We start from the raw sequence: 15110 nt of genomic DNA, 5'->3' as shown, positions 1-15110 counted from the left end.
TACCTGTGGCACAAATCGTAAATTAGAAAAGGAATCAAAACTGGACTGATGATCTATGAGGGTCAGAAGTGCTGTATTGACATGGCAAGAAGAGCGATTCCCCTTGAACTGGCTGATGTTGAAGCGTTGTGCCGGGAAAGGGGCTCATTTCGAACGAGGCACCAGATTTCTGTCTTCATGTAGTTAAAAAATTGTATTCTACTTGAAGTTGAAAAAAACGTACACGCCGTTGTTGAGGAACATTACTATCATTGGTCCATGAGAGACGAGGGCATGATGTGGGATTTGAGGTAGAATGCATGCATCTTCAACGTCTACGTGGATAACACGCAGCCCAGGGCACCTCAGTTCTAGGCCCCCATGTACTAGCGACCCCGAACCACCGGAGGCGCTACCCCAGGCACCCTTAAAAGTATGATCCAGCCGGACCAGCCCCGAAGACCCCTGCAGAAAGGGGAGCGGCTGCCGCAGCACGGAAACGAAGGTGATACCTAGGTACTTAGGTAAGGCAGGCAGTCCACCCATGGAACTCACATTCCTTCTTGCGGACGACGTCCTGTGCGCTTCTCTCATACCCCGACCCCGTCCCTGTCCCCCAGCGCATGAACACCTCCAAAACCTCCCCGAATCCGCAACCACTCCGAACCACTCCGAACCATCCAGGAGCAACGTTGCACCATCGTCATCCCTCTTAATCCCCTTGTGCACTCCACCAGCACTGGTCAGAATTGCAAAATACAACGCGTGAGACACTTGAAATCTTCCACAGAAACCTCGCGCAAGACATATCAGGGTCCTGGTCAACATGTCCACCTTGAACCAGCTTTACCTGCTCGCCGACCACATCAAGCTCTCCCTCCTGGAGCGCCAGCGCGCCCTGTCGCTCAACCTCGACGCCGACACCCAGGACGGCCACATTTCCCGCTCGCTCGATCAGTTCAAAGATGGCTTGGAATCATTAGACGCCGAGGCCAAGCGTCTGCAGGGTGCTGGCGATGAGAGGTGAGCTTCCCTTTTGGTCCTCTCCCCTACAGATCTCCAAAACCGACGTCATGCCGGATGTCCCCCAAACCACCCAAGCACCAGATACCATAAGCCATCTCCCTCAAACAGAACAGTCTGCTAATCTAGACTCTGCTCCGTAGCGCCGCCCTGAATATCACAGACTCCCTCACCGCCCTTCAGAAGCAGTTCTCAGATCTGACCTCCCAATTCCACGGCTTCTCGAACCCGTCAACCTCTTCCACCACAACCTCACCAAACGACCCCTCCCTCGCCGCCGACTTCGACGCCGCCCAGTCCACGAAGCCCCTCAAGGGCTCCCTCCGCGGCCTCCCTGGCGCCGCCTCAAACAACAACAAGACCGTCCGCTTCACCGATTCACCCGGCGCCGCAGCAGCAACGGCCGAAGAAGACGCCGCGGCGGCGGCACTCTTCGGCCCCGGTCGGTATCGCGATGACCCCGCCGACACGGCGGGCTACCGCGACCAGGCCGAGGGCATGGACAACCAGCAGATCCACGCGTACCACTCACAAATCATGCGCGACCAGGACGATCACCTGGACCGGCTCGGTGAGTCCATTGGTCGGCAGAGGGAGCTGAGCATGCAGATCGGTGACGAGCTCGACTCGCACGTCGCCATGCTGGACGAGGTGGATGAGGTCGTGGATCGGCACCAGAGCCGGCTCGACCGGGCGCGCCGGTCGTTGGGCAAGGTCGCGAGGGATGCCGGGGAGAATAAGCAGATGATGACCATCATCGTGCTCATCATTATCCTTGTTCTGCTGATTGCCATTTTGAAATGATCAAGGCTAAAGAGAGAGATGCCTGGTGGTGGGAAGGCAGCAGCAGCAGATGGCTGTAGTGGGCGACATCGTTTTTTTTTTGGTTTTTTTCTTGGTTGGAATCCCGTCCTCATCAGAGAGGCGCGGAAGACATATAACGGACCTTGTCAAAGTCTTTCAAGTATAGGGCGCATAGCATGGTTTGGCGTTTTAGGAGTCTCCTTTTCAATCAGTCTTTTTTGTCGGTTCCAGCGGTCGTTCTTTGATATTCTCTCTCGGACATATAATCCAAACTGGCCGGTGACGAAGCCTACGCAAAGCTAAGTGAGAGAAGACATATGGAATAGGATGTCCGGTATTCTGTGTTGCGTAAGACCTAGCCCACATTCTTAGAAGGCATCACCTCGAACAGGACGGCGCTGTCCCTCGCGATACATGCTTCCTCGCGATGGTCTTACTTATTCCGAGCGCAACGGTGCTTATTTGCATGATATATGTACCGGCTTTGGCCAGGCCTCCTCCGAAGGAGTTCGACTCTTCAAAACTCTACCATGGTCTATTAGTCTAGTTGGTTAGGACGTCGGATTCTGATTCTCAGAACTTTCCGTAGGCCCAGGTTCGAATCCTGGATGGACCTCTCATATTTTGCAATTATAGTGACTGGTCTTCATTTTGCTCACTCTCTCAACTCAAGTGTTGACATACCTTGATAACTTGGGTTTGGTTGCTCTTGAATAAATAGTACTTAGATTTACTTCGGTCGTGATGGAGGTGATGCGTTCCCTCTCTGAGAGAAACTAACTAACCAAGCCTTGCATCGCTTGCTGGAAAATGTCTGATTCGCTTCGATTCCTGTCCTTTCGTAGAAGACATACGTGTGTGCCTTTGTATAATCGCCTCGAATGCCAAATGCAATGAGATCGTTTAAGTGAGCCTAGCACGGTCGGTACCTCTGGGGGTTAGCAAAAGCTGCGTGGAGAACATGTATACTGAACTGGAAATAAATTCCCAAACGCCAAACCCCGCCTGTTTGATTCTAGACGACCTAATTATATCCTTACGACGATAGCCTCCCTCACCAATCGGTCCCGAATCCCTCCAACAGCAGCGGCATTCACAAACACCGTCCTCCCCGCTCCCCTCCGGCCCCCTCGCCACCACAGCAGCCATACCCACGCCCAGAAACACCAACCCAGAGCAAGTATCGCCCTCGCCCCAGCCGTCACCGCACCACCCACACCACGAAAACCACCATCGCTGCCGCCCCCGCCAGCCATCGCCAAAGCTTCCAGCAAGACGACATTTTCATACGCCGCCTGCAACCCATCAAACGCGACCGCCTCCCTGCCGTGCCCGCAGTGCACGTGCCCAAAGACGTGCAGCCGCGGCCTCGCCCGCCAGACTTCGCGGAGGAGCATCTCGCACCCCCAGTTCCCGCGCGGATCGTCCATGTGGCCCTTTGGCGGCGCGTGGGTCACCAAAATGTCCGTACCGGCAGGCACGGCGCCGCGCCAAGGGTCGTCGTCGTCGTCGTCGACGTCGTTTGGGCGCGGGGCGGAGGCGGAGCGCGGGTACTGAAAGGCCCAGGTGCCGTGGCGCGGGGTGTAGGGGCTGCCGTAGACGCGGACCTCGCGGTCGCTGTACGTCTTGCTCTCGTCGTTGCGGCGGCGGTGGGGCAGCGTGAGGGTCGTTGAGGTACGGTTTAGATAAATGATGTCGCCCCAGTCCAGAAGAGGAGGAGGCCCGTCGCTGCCGCCGTCGTCATCATCTCTGTGTGTTGTTGGCAAGTCCTCGTCGCCTTTCGACAGCCCGTCGATTCTGAACCCGTTGCCTGTGCCGTGCGTACGTCTGTACTTTTCATCTAGGCATAAATCGTGGTTTCCTGCGACGACGACCTTGTACCGGTGGGGCTGCTTCTTCAGCCAGTCCAGAGTCTCTTGTAGCTCCTTTTCAGTCCCTGATGCCGTCAGGTCGCCCGCGTGAACGAGGATGTCCCCTGGCGGCAGGCGCGGCTGGGTGTTGTGCGTGTCCGAGATGCAGACCACGGTCACCGCGTCGTCGTCATCGTCAACATACACCACGGGGTGCGAAACGGGGAAGAAGTCATTGAGATATCTCGCAATTGTCGAAAGAGGGTTGGAGAGCAGCTGATCTACTATTGCGTCTTCTGGACGGTTGAGGATGTCGTCCAAGCCGGAAGACGCGCGATAGAGTGGCATTCTGTGCCTCGGTATTTTTGCGTGTTGAAGAGGTTGTGTCTTTCAGAGCTTTGCACGACTGTAAACTCCCAAACGTACTATCCGAATGATGTTACCTGGTTTGAAGTAAGTCGCTAGGTCTTTCTCAACGCCGCCACAGCTCTGATGAGGTGAGCCGGTGAAGCGGTGTTTGTCTGTCCGGCGAATGAAGCAACCAAAATTGCGGGCAAAGCTGACTTGTATACTCTGGCGGTAAGGAAGAACCAAACATATGGCAGAGGGCAGCGCAAGATGAGTGAGAAGCTTGAGTTATCTCTGATGAGGTGTGTCTGTATGCGACGGGAGGGAGGTGAGAGTTCTTCGCCCACTCGGAAACCCGCGTGATTCCCCTCAATGACATGATTGTGACAAATCATCAGATCTGTCCCATCGTGGGCCAACTTTTGACAGGGCCGGCGCATGTTTGTATCGCACCGTGGTATGTGATGCGCTTTCGTACAAACGGACTACCTACTTCCTATATTCTTGCTAAACACACCACCATTTATTTCATTAATACTTGGAGTTGGTGCCTTGATAATACCTCACTTTACATCACGTTTCCCAGCCTACAAATCACTCTGTCTTGGGAGGTTGATTTCAAGTTGTTGTTTTGTACGGAATGACTGATTAGAATGCTCTCTAAGATTTGGGTCTAGGAAAAAAAAAGTTCTTAGAGACACTGGATCTATATACCAGGGCATGCTCTAGTATGCTTCGACCAAAGACTGACGATGGGTTATGTGGTAGAGCGCTGCAGGCAGCCTATACAATATAAACCGAATACACTTGTCCGTTTCAGAGGTGTGAATATGAAAATCCCGACGGATATCCCAGGTGCTCACTTCCTAGCCGGCTGAAACCCGCGGCCTGATGTCGACTGCATACCTTTGTCAAGTCTTCAACAGATCATCGTGCCTAACCCTTGGAGGCCAGAGCTACCTTGTCTTCGATCAAGGCAAAGAGTCAAGCGGCACTCTGGCTGGGCCTTGGAGACTCAGAGAACCAACTGGAACCACCGGGTTGGTAATCATCCACAGTCACCAAACACCTTGATAGGCCATGTTTTGGTAGACATCAGGTACTTACTCATATCGACCAGCATCACATCAAGTCAAGTCAATTTCCTGTCAAGAATCTGGGTATGCATATTTCCTTTCCGATGAGAGACTAGGTATTTGTAAGATGGGAAAACAAAGCAACAGCAACGACTACGCCGACAAAACACCACCCTCCGCCGCCGTTAAAATAGAAAACTTTCCGCCAGGAAAATTCCACAAAACTTCTTTTTTTTTGGAAACCCATCTTTCCCCAACTCACTCCTCGCCAACAAAAAAGAAAAAGCTTGGAGACGTGATTGAGAGACCCCGACGGGCAAAAGATAATACTTAGCGGCTCGAGGGAGAACAACATGAAACAGTAAAGCCCGAGCTAGACAGTAACCGAGCGTGATATCGTACAGGTGGGGGGAGGAATATGGACAAGCTTTGTTGTCTCGATTAGCCTCTGCGTATCTCGTTTGTCGGGCGACAGCTTGCTGCCCTTGCTCCATTGGGATGGGGACAGGCGCCTCCCGTGACCGGGGACATCACCACTTGCGCAGCAGACAATGGGTGACGGCCCGTCCCAAGTTTGTGCAGGAACTTGCCTGCCCTTCAGGTGGATGTGGTCGAGAGAGAGGATGCCCAGATGCCAAACGAAACCGACAGAGGTTATGTGGCGGATATAGCTTCCAGCCAGCACCAAACGTCTGAAATGCTTGCCGAACACCAGCGTATGAACAGCCCTGAGATCCCAGAGCCAGAAAGCCAAGCACTAAGACGCCGCCATGCTGCATAATGATGAAAAAAAAAAGGCATTAATGAGCCCGCGTAGCCGGACTCATATTAGAGCATAACCTGGATGTCAAAAGACACCCCTGGCTTACGCCGGATTGCCCTTCATTCTCTTTGCCATCCGCGGCGTAGGCGGCTTGCCCTTGTTCTGGACTCCGTTGACCTGAGGACCGCCTGGAGTAGGTGCCTGGGAGCCGTCTTCCTCCATCTTCACGCCGGATGGGCGTCTTCGCTTGTTGGAAGCCGGAGAGGTATTTGCACTAGGTCCGCTGGAGCTGGTGCCTTGCTGGCTCTGTTGCATCTGCATGCCAGGTGCCTGCATGTGGCCCTGCGCAGGGCTGCCAGTGACATGAGGCGAGCCGGGAAGCTGCATATGCGGCTGAGCTGGGCTGGCACCCATCGGGAACTGACCGAAGCTGGGTGTCCTGGGGGCTTGGGGCATGGGCTGACCGTTCATGACTTGCGGCTGGGCGTTAATCTGGCCGACGTACTGCTCTAGAGCAGCATACGGGCCGAGGTTAGGATGGTTGTGGTAGAACGCGAAAAGGGGGTTCATTTGGCCGATCACTTCAGCAATCTGCATGTCATCTTTAGTGCCGGAGATCCACATGCACGCGCTGGCGAGCTGTCACATACCTCGAGGAACTGGAACACAGCTTCGGTAACCCCCATACCCCTCTTGACCGCCGACTCCGGAAGATCCACCAGTGCTTCTGGCGGAGGATTTTGCGGAGACTTCATGGGACGAGCCTTGCCCTTCTTGCTCATTTCTGGGGAAGTCTTGGTATCAGGGGAATTAACCTTGTGCCACTCCTTCACCCAATTGTGCACAGGCTTCGCAGCTTCGATCGCGGCCTTCCGAGAAATGTATTCTTCATGGTTGGTTGTCAAGAACTCAAAAAGCTCAATTTTCTGCTCCGCATCGAAGTGAGCTCTGACGGTGCCGGTGGCGACAAGCTGTGACACTGTTAGATGCTGCCTCCACGACAACGGAGAGGTCAACTTACATGTGAACCGCTGTCATACCAGTACACCAAGCTGGATTTGGTGTTCTCGATCCAGTGGCCGTCGCCAGGGAGCGGTCGATCCGTAGTCCCCTTTTCCATTATCAACTGCATATTCTTGACACCGCTGTCAAAGTGCGTATGGAAGTATCGAGGAAGCGCAGGAAAGGTTATCTCGTATTGCTTGTCTGCCTGATCTTCGACGTCGGTGATGTGTACCGAGTGTCGGAACACGCCCTTCTGTGAAAAGAATTGATTGACGAAGCTGTTCCAGTAAGACAAGTCGTCTTTGCCCTTGGGGCCCTGTTAATTCTGTCAGCGGGCTTTTTCCACATAAAATCTTCAAATTTCAACCTACGGGAAAACCGCTCAAATGTTCACTGAACTGCATCAATTTGAGCAGGCACTGCCCCTTCATCCCTTCCCTTCTGTGTTGCTGAGCGAGAGCCATGCTGTTAGCCACAGCAGCCTGGGCTGCAGCCTGCTGCGCGGGGTTCATCTGTTGCGGTCCAGGTTGGGGAGCCATCTGAGGAGGACCCTGCGGCTGGGCTTGAGGCTGAGGAGGCTGCGGTTGCTGGTTCGGGGCCGGACCCGGGGTCTGAGATGGCGTGGGCTGCCCTGCAGATTGAGGGTTGACGGGCTGCGCGGGCTGCTGCTGCGGTGTCTGATGCGGTGTCTGCTGGGGCTGTGGTTGAGGCTGTTGCGGTCCGCCTTGAGGTTGCTGACCCTGTTGTTGCTGCTGCTGTTGCTGCTGCTGCTGCTGCGCTTGTTGCTGGGCCTGCTGTTGGGCCTGCTGCTGTTGCTGCTGCTGAGCCTGCTGCTGGGCCTGTTGCTGCTGGGCCTGTTGCTGCTGCTGCATTGCCATCTGGGCCTGCTGGAGGCTCTGCATGTGCTGAGGGTTCATCTGCACCGGCTGGCCGGGTTGTTGTTGGCCCTGTTGCATCTGCTGGTTCTGTTGAGCGACAGCTTGTTGTTGGAGGGCGATCTGTTGAGCGAGCATCGCTTGTGCTTGGGGGTTATGTTGCTGCTAGATCCCGTCGTGAGCGTTATGAGTACCAAAATGGACATGTCATAGTTACCGGCCGCATGCCCTGCCTCATAGCCGCGATCTGAGCTGCGTTCATAGGGTTCATTGGCATCCCCATCGGCATGCCATTGACGCCCGCCATATTCGCGTTGAAGGCCTGCTGGGCCATGAGCGCCTGTCGCGCTTGTTGCTGCTGTTGGAACAATCGCTGCTGCGCCATCTGGGTGGCGTGCGCCATCGCTGCTGGGTTCTGGACTACGCGACTTGGTCAGTATGGAAGCAAGGAGGCGAGAACGCGAAGGCGACGAGGTTTGACGTACAGTTACCAAACTGATTTTGCTGGAACATTTGGTTTTGGGCAGGATTGAGATGCTGCAGAGCGTGAGCATTCGGACCTCCAGCACCCGGCGGCATGCCGCCCATCAACTGATTTGGATTAACCTGACCACCAGGCCCTGATACTGCCATGTGCATCTGGTGAGGCATTCCTCCGCCCGGGCCTTGCTGCCCTGGGTTGTGAGGCATACCCTGGGCCATGGGGTGCCCAGGTACGCCTGGATGCTGTTGCATGCCGGCAGGATGGCCTGCAAACGACGGTCCCATACTCGTCATCATGTCTTCGGCGTGTCGATGATCCACAGCGTGGATATCGACGTCTCTGCCCTCCGCACTATCTCATGCGCCTGCGCCCAACAAACGTGGTCTATCTCGACGACAATCGGCAATCAGGGCTGTAGAGGTACGGAGGTTTGGGGGGGCTGGAGTTGGGGAGATGGGCGCGACGCGGGAGCGATGGAGTCGTGCTTTGCAAGACGCGGGAAGTGGTGTCAATCGCGTGGTGCGGCGGGTTCGACTAGCGTTATCGATTGCGAAAGGAGTCGTTTGATGCGAACGGCCGGGTCAACAGGTGAAGAGGGACCGAGAAGGCATCGATGATCGGCGTGACGATAATGGGGGCGGACGATGTTGGATAGGGAAGTCGGGATGCGACCACAAACAAAAGAACTGGAGATTTCGGGGGGAGTAAAATGGCGGGTGAGTGCCCTGCGACCAAAGGAGAGCCCGACTGACGAGCGAGGGAAAGTTGGCGTCGGCAAAGACGTGGCGACGGAGAAGGGAAAATGCGTTGGTTGTCAATCTCGAAAGGATGGAGACGATGCAACGACGTGTCGACGGTCGCGCGACAGCGAAAGCGAGCGGAACAGAGTGGGAATCTCGTGAGGGTGGACGACCTATGCTTCAATCGACCAGCGTCGATGACATTCGCAGAGCGGGTTGTTCGAGATGCCCAATTTTTATTGCACACGTCGAGCGCAGCGAACAAGCCTTTCCGCGCCGCCTTGCCTTGCCAGGAAAGCGGGAAGGAGAGAGGGAGAGATTGGGGGTTTGCTGGATTGGGTGGGTTGTGCGGTGCTGGCTGGCTGGCTGGCTAGCTGGCTGAAGAAGGACGCAAAGACGCAGCCAAAGGGAACTGGGAGTCTGGACCAGCTGAGCTCTGGCTCTTTTGCAAGCGGGCAGTAGAAACCCAAGTACGTAAACTTGCTTGCTTTGGGGGGGAACACCACTTTGCAATTAAGCAATAAGACGAAACGAGATGAGTTCCGGAGCCCCGATAGACCGGCACGAATATAAAAAAGCGTCCGGCCAGGGGGTGTTGGAGGAGGAGTGGGTGGGAGGCGCTCGAAGTGGTGTTGTAGAGAGGTTGTAGAAAGTGACGGAAGGCGTCAAGTTGCGGTGAAATCCAAACCTTGAGTCCGATCAAGATCAAGAGGCAACAGCGAGAGGCAAGGTAAGGCGAGGCAAGGCACGCACGCGCAAGGCACAAGGCGGCGGGATAAGGTCGAAGTCGGGCGAGAGAGAGGTAGACGGGAGGGCCCTGGGGAACGGGAGACTGAGCAGGGACAGAGAAAGCGTGTGAGGTGGGCGGGCGACCATGCCAGAATGTCAGGCTGGAGCCCTCTGCTTCCATCAAGACAGTGGGCCTATTCGTTTTGTAGGATACGCTAGGTAATAATGAGATAGTTAAAGGCATGGATATGCCGGATTGGGATGGCGGGAAGCCCCAAAAAAATGCGGGATATGCGCTTATGCAGAGGTTGTGGAGGGCTGCGATCAGCATTTTATGCAACAAGGCAAGCTTCTTCAGCAATATCCACCCAGGGGTCCAGCAGTGTGGCAGGATTGACCAGCACAGCAAAAGCTGCAGTAGGAGAGTCCGGGCCGGAGACGCTCTCTTGCTGCGATCCTCACACCTGACAGTTTTCTATCCTCCTCGCCAGATCCCGCGAATGTCCGCAGCGATGGCCTCCACGGCAGGCGGCGTATTTAATGTGCGAAAATGGCAGCGCCAGAATCGCGCAGACCTGCCCATCCTCCGCCTTGGTTTTGCGTCCGTCAATGGCCACCACGTGTTCCCCGAACCACCCGGACGCTTCTTAGTTGACCCATCCTCGAGGACGAGTCGCCCACGGCTTGTCTCCTTCGTCTGGTGACATAAACCTTGGGAAGGGGTCCAATGAGCTCAATCTAATCCTTCTTTGGCGGGGATCGGGCACTACGGCGAATATCTCCGAGCTTAAGGTCACGTGGTGTCAAGTGTCTCGAGCTCCTCCCCCAATTTTTCTCGGACCCGACCAGAGATCCAAGCTTGAGTCACGTGCAGAGAGGTGGGCCGTGCAAAGGTGCCAAAAAAAAAAATCTTCGGAACTGTGTCCCCACTATTTTCTTCGTGAGCCTCATCTATAAAATCTCTTCTCCTGCACGTCTAACCACAACCTCCCTCAATTCCGGGCACCAAACTTCTTTCCACGCCTCCTCTCGCTCCGACAACAGGACCGCAACATCTCCCCGGCACTCGCGCTGTTCGAACTTACGTCATTCGCACAAGCTTTATGTCAAGCTTGCGGGAAGATTGCGCGTTCTTGTGTGTAGTTGCGACGAGCTTCGTCCATACTGATACTCACCCTTTCTCAGCGAGCTTTCGTCTCTCCATCATTAGGTAAGCACTAACTTTTCTTCTTCACTGCTTTTGGCTCCCCAACTCTCCGAATGATGACATTCAAGAAACATTGTCTTCTTTTCCCAACCGAATCGACCATGAAGAAACCTAGTCTGTTCGGGTTCCCCTCGAAAGGAACCTGTTACTTGCCAGTATATTCTGTCTGACACATCATCTTCACTTTCTCATCAGCATGGACTCTGGCTTGAAGAGCAACCGCGCTGACATTGTGAACCCAGATTCTGATCAGGAATCGCTCACCTGCTATACCCTTCGCCTCATTACTAACTTACGCAGCATCCTGCGCTTCCATCGCCAAAGCCAAAGGTTAGTCCCACAACATGTTACTTCACTCTCACAAACAAAACCCCCCAACATCATGATGAAATTTCCACCGAATTCGCAGTTTCCACTCGAGTCGCGGCCTGAGCCTAGAGGCGGGCACGCTGCAAAGCGTGTCTTAAGCGATGTATGAGGGCAATAATTCTTCCTTGGATGTCTGCATTTGTTCCCCAAACACTACTTTGTTAAGGATTCTCCGGTTGAACCTGAGCTAACAGGGTTTTGAGAACAGGGCAATCAGTGCAAACTTGGAGTTTGAGCAGTGACGAGCAGTGATGCTCTGGAGGCCTGTCAGTGAGACTGCGTGTTCTGGTGGACATGATATAGAACATCAAATAAAATCAAGATTCGCTATCTTCGAAACGTCAATTTTTCATCCGCTTAGATGCTACGTGACATGTCCTGCTTTGAATTTACGACTCTTGACGATCCAATTGAGGTTGGTCTCCACATGAAGCCAGTAAAATCGAAAGACCATTACCACCTAGCTCATAAGAACATTGTTTTCCAACAGTGATCTGCAACTACTGATCCAACGCTCGTGGAGCTTCTGGGAGGGCCTAGATCTCTAGACTTTCACTCCTCTCATTCCCGGGATCTAGGCTGGGGGCGAAAAACATCTTCAATTGCAAGAACGTCAAGCAAATGAAATGGTACCTGTCCATGTCGAATAATCTCAGGTTCTCGATTCTACAAAGCCCAACACTTGTTATGTGGGAAGGTAGGTAAGGTATCCTTACCCATGGACATGGACCACAGAATCGACATCATACCGTCTCTCTCCATTGTAACTTTTCCACCCCTTCCCCCAGTCAAAACACAACTACCTAGGTAAAGACGACAACAGGAAGGGGCGTCCAGCCGCGTCCCTGCCACGCCAGTGAAATTCCAAATGCAGCTCTATGGGGGGAAAACGCCATTACGGAGGCCGTAGCCATTCACCGCGTTATTCACGTCGTCAAGGGACGTCTTGAAACCCAAACTTGCCCGATAAAAACGCCTCCCCTTTCCAGTAGGTGAAAACCAAAGCCCAACTACCCTCCCCTAGGCCGCCCCTTAGACGACGCGCAACCCTTCCCTTATAGACTCAGGTATCTCTCTCCGTCTTCCGCCGACGATACCTCTCCTGTTCCTACCCGTCCTGCCCCTACCAAGCCAATTCAGCTTGAGCAGCCGGCACAGCTCCTCCATCCTCCTGTTCCCCTCGTCATTGCCGTCGCCCGACGCGCCCCCGATACTAGCGAGTATGCTCATGCACTGCAACATACGACCCACCATCTCGGTGACCTGCTTAGAGTCCTCAACGTTCTGCTCGCGCGTAAAGGGTCGCATCTGGCCGTCGCTCCCGCCGCTGGCATAGCTGACGTTGCTGATGGCGCGGCTGCGTCCGCCGCCTCCCGCGCTACCGTCGCCCAGGAGCGTCGTCGCATTGGAGTTGTAGCTGGCCACGGATGGATCGAGACTCATGGCTGTGCCGGGCCGCATCATGCTGATTGCATCCGCTGGGCTTGATGAGAGCGCTGGGTCCGGTAGCGGAGATGCGAGGGCTAGGGAGGCGAACGAGGACGGGAGAAATTCGAGGGATAGCCGGGAGAAGATGGCTTTGAGGGAGTCGTAGCGGGGGATGATGACGATGTCGCGGTAGGCCGTTAGTACGATGCGGCGTACGTCTAGAACGGCAGATGCGGGACTGACGTACGGGCCGGTGTCGGAAGACTGTGACTTGACGCCGCCCCAGAATTGACGGGCTTGGTCCGGGTTCATGAGCACGCCGCAGCCAGAGAACTCCAGGTCCAAGGGCAGGAAGACGGCCTGCATGTAGGGCAAAATCGAAGTGTAGGTAATGAGCCACATTTCAACGAGAGCCGGAATGACTTTATCCTCCTGCGTACGCCGGAGGGTGTGGTCCAGAGAAGCAAAACCAGTCGATAAGAGTTCGCGCAAATCCTCGAGAATGATGTTGGGTGACATGCGTTGGATGCAGTACTGTATGTGCAATGTCACCAGCCTGTTGAAATCCTCCACCGGCTGTCGCAGATCTTCGCCTTCGAAAATGACGAGCATCTTGGCTTTCAGGTACGGCCAGGCATCGTCGAGCGCCATGCTGTTTAGGCCGTATTTGCCTGCGTCGACAGGCTCAGAGAGATACGACGACTGATGCGTCAAAGTCGGCAGGCTGCTTGGACCTGGCCATTCCGATGGAAGAGAACTCGACTCGACACCGAGGTTGCTGCTCTCTTTTTCAGTCTTTTTGTCCCTCCGTCCCTTGCCAAACGACGTTGCAGTCGGAGCCGGACTAGGGGGCAGGTTGAAACTATACAAACTCGAGGGGGCGCTGGGGTCGGTCGGTTTCGAATTGCTCGATGCGGAAGACAGCGGAAGGTGGTAGTCATCCTTGAGCTTGTGCTTCTGCCGCGACAGAAAATGATGCTTCTTTTCCTTTTCCTTTCCCTCCTTCTCCATGGTGGGCGTCTCGGGTACTGCTCTGACGGTTGCGGACGACGCGTTGTTGAGGTTGTATATTGACTGACCGCTGGTATCGATGAGACTACTCGTGCTGAAATTCCCGCGCTGTAATGATGCGAGCGCGCTGCCGATCTTGCTCGGGCTAGGGAGTGGCTTGTCTTTAGGGTCGCCCTTGGTTCCGATCTTGACCGGGCGGGAGAAGAGCTTGACCTTTGATTTTTCTGGCTTTACCGGCTTCGGATCCGGAATCAATTGCGGCGGGTGATTGACAGGACTGTGCTGCTGCTGCTGCTGCTGTTGCGACTGCGGCAAGCCAGGCGATGTCTGCCCCGATCGCGGGAACGCTGCGTTGGCGGCTGCGTTGGCGGCTGTGGTCGCCGCGGCGGAATGGCTTCCAAGCAGGCCGTTATGGTATCCCTGGGTCCCAAAGCCGCTCTCTCGTGGACCGCTTGCCTCGGTCAGGCTTAGCATAGGCGGGCTTAGTGGACCCTTCCCGCTGCTCCCCCTCCTCGCGCTCTCGGCGTCTCCGTTGGCCGGGTTCGGGACGGTCTGCGATCGCTGTCGAGCGTGCTGTAGCTGCTGATGTTGCTGGCTATTCTGGTGTTGAAAGGCTGCCTGCGCCGCGATGTGGCTCGCGGAGAGGGCAGGGCTCGGGTGCTGTTGCTGATGTGTTGAAGATGAGTTGGCAGATGGGTGTGACATACCCACTTGAGACAGGTTCGATAGGCTCGTCGAGGGCAGCGTTGAGTCGAAGAGGCCGGGCGTCTGGCTGTGCTTCCTCGAGTGTCCTTTGGTAAGAGGGCTCGCGGTGCGGGCAGCAGCGGCAGCGCTCACACTCCCGCTCAGATCGTTTCCTCCTCCCGAGGCAGGGCCTACTGGACCTCCGGGTGTGGTTCCTGGCCGGTGCGCAGTCGGGCGCGAGAAGTTCTGCAGACTCGCGGTGCTCGAGTTGGCCTGGGCCGTAAACTGGGCATAAATTGGGGTGCTGCTGGAAGGGGCGGTGGGCGCGCTCGGAGCGTGTGTTCGGGGCTTGACGAAGTGAATGGCGACGTTCTCTTCGCTCGATGACGACTCGGCGCGGGCAGGCGGTCGTGGACGTTGCGGGTGCGGTGCGCTGGAAGCTGTCGAACCGGGCAGAGGGCTGAAGCTGCCCGGCGCTCGGGGCGGCGGGGGTCGTGCTGGTTGCATTGTCGAGGATGTGTTAGGGTTTTGTTACATCTTGGATTTTTGGACGATTCAAGATCGGGCGAAGGATTCGCGAAGGTTTGTTCTGTTTGGGTTGATTTGTAGAAGTAAAGGGTGGGCGAGGGTAAGGGTGATATTGAAAGGTTGTTCGTCCGGTCGGGTGATGCAGAGCACCTCGAAAGCGTGCGAAGTGGTGGTGCCCGAGGAAAATTGAAAGAAAGGGTGATGATG

General features: G+C 55.3%; 4 protein-coding genes across 4 annotated transcripts; 1 reads left to right on the top strand and 3 right to left on the bottom strand.

The window, feature by feature from the left end:
• Positions 1-805: 805 nt before the first annotated feature.
• CORC01_02141 (SNARE domain-containing protein) lies at positions 806-1806 on the top strand (the record flags this gene model as incomplete). Its single annotated transcript, XM_022613792.1, has 2 exons — positions 806-1002; positions 1146-1806. 2 exons carry the CDS (start codon positions 806-808, stop codon positions 1804-1806), a joined length of 858 nt encoding a protein of 285 aa, XP_022479586.1.
• A 1028-nt stretch (positions 1807-2834) lies between these two features.
• CORC01_02140 (metallophosphoesterase domain-containing protein) lies at positions 2835-4004 on the bottom strand (the record flags this gene model as incomplete). The annotated part of the gene is made up of 1 exon (XM_022613791.1): positions 2835-4004. One exon carries the CDS (start codon positions 4002-4004, stop codon positions 2835-2837), a length of 1170 nt encoding a protein of 389 aa, XP_022479585.1.
• Positions 4005-5945: 1941 nt separating this feature from the next.
• Positions 5946-8500, bottom strand: CORC01_02139 (PTAB protein; the record flags this gene model as incomplete). Its single annotated transcript, XM_022613790.1, has 6 exons — positions 5946-6434; positions 6494-6814; positions 6865-7164; positions 7220-7888; positions 7941-8143; positions 8209-8500. 6 exons carry the CDS (start codon positions 8498-8500, stop codon positions 5946-5948), a joined length of 2274 nt encoding a protein of 757 aa, XP_022479584.1.
• Positions 8501-12284: 3784 nt separating this feature from the next.
• CORC01_02138 (uncharacterized protein) lies at positions 12285-14882 on the bottom strand (the record flags this gene model as incomplete). The annotated part of the gene is made up of 1 exon (XM_022613789.1): positions 12285-14882. The coding sequence occupies one exon, from the start codon at positions 14880-14882 to the stop codon at positions 12285-12287; it is 2598 nt and encodes an 865-aa protein (XP_022479583.1).
• Positions 14883-15110: the final 228 nt, after the last annotated feature.

The sequence above is a fragment of the Colletotrichum orchidophilum genome (genome assembly GCF_001831195.1).
Source record: "Colletotrichum orchidophilum strain IMI 309357 chromosome Unknown Scaffold_12.1, whole genome shotgun sequence".
NCBI classification, from domain to species: domain Eukaryota; kingdom Fungi; phylum Ascomycota; class Sordariomycetes; order Glomerellales; family Glomerellaceae; genus Colletotrichum; species Colletotrichum orchidophilum.
Note: the sequence above shows the minus strand (reverse complement) of the source record. Positions and strands in the feature narration are given on the sequence as shown.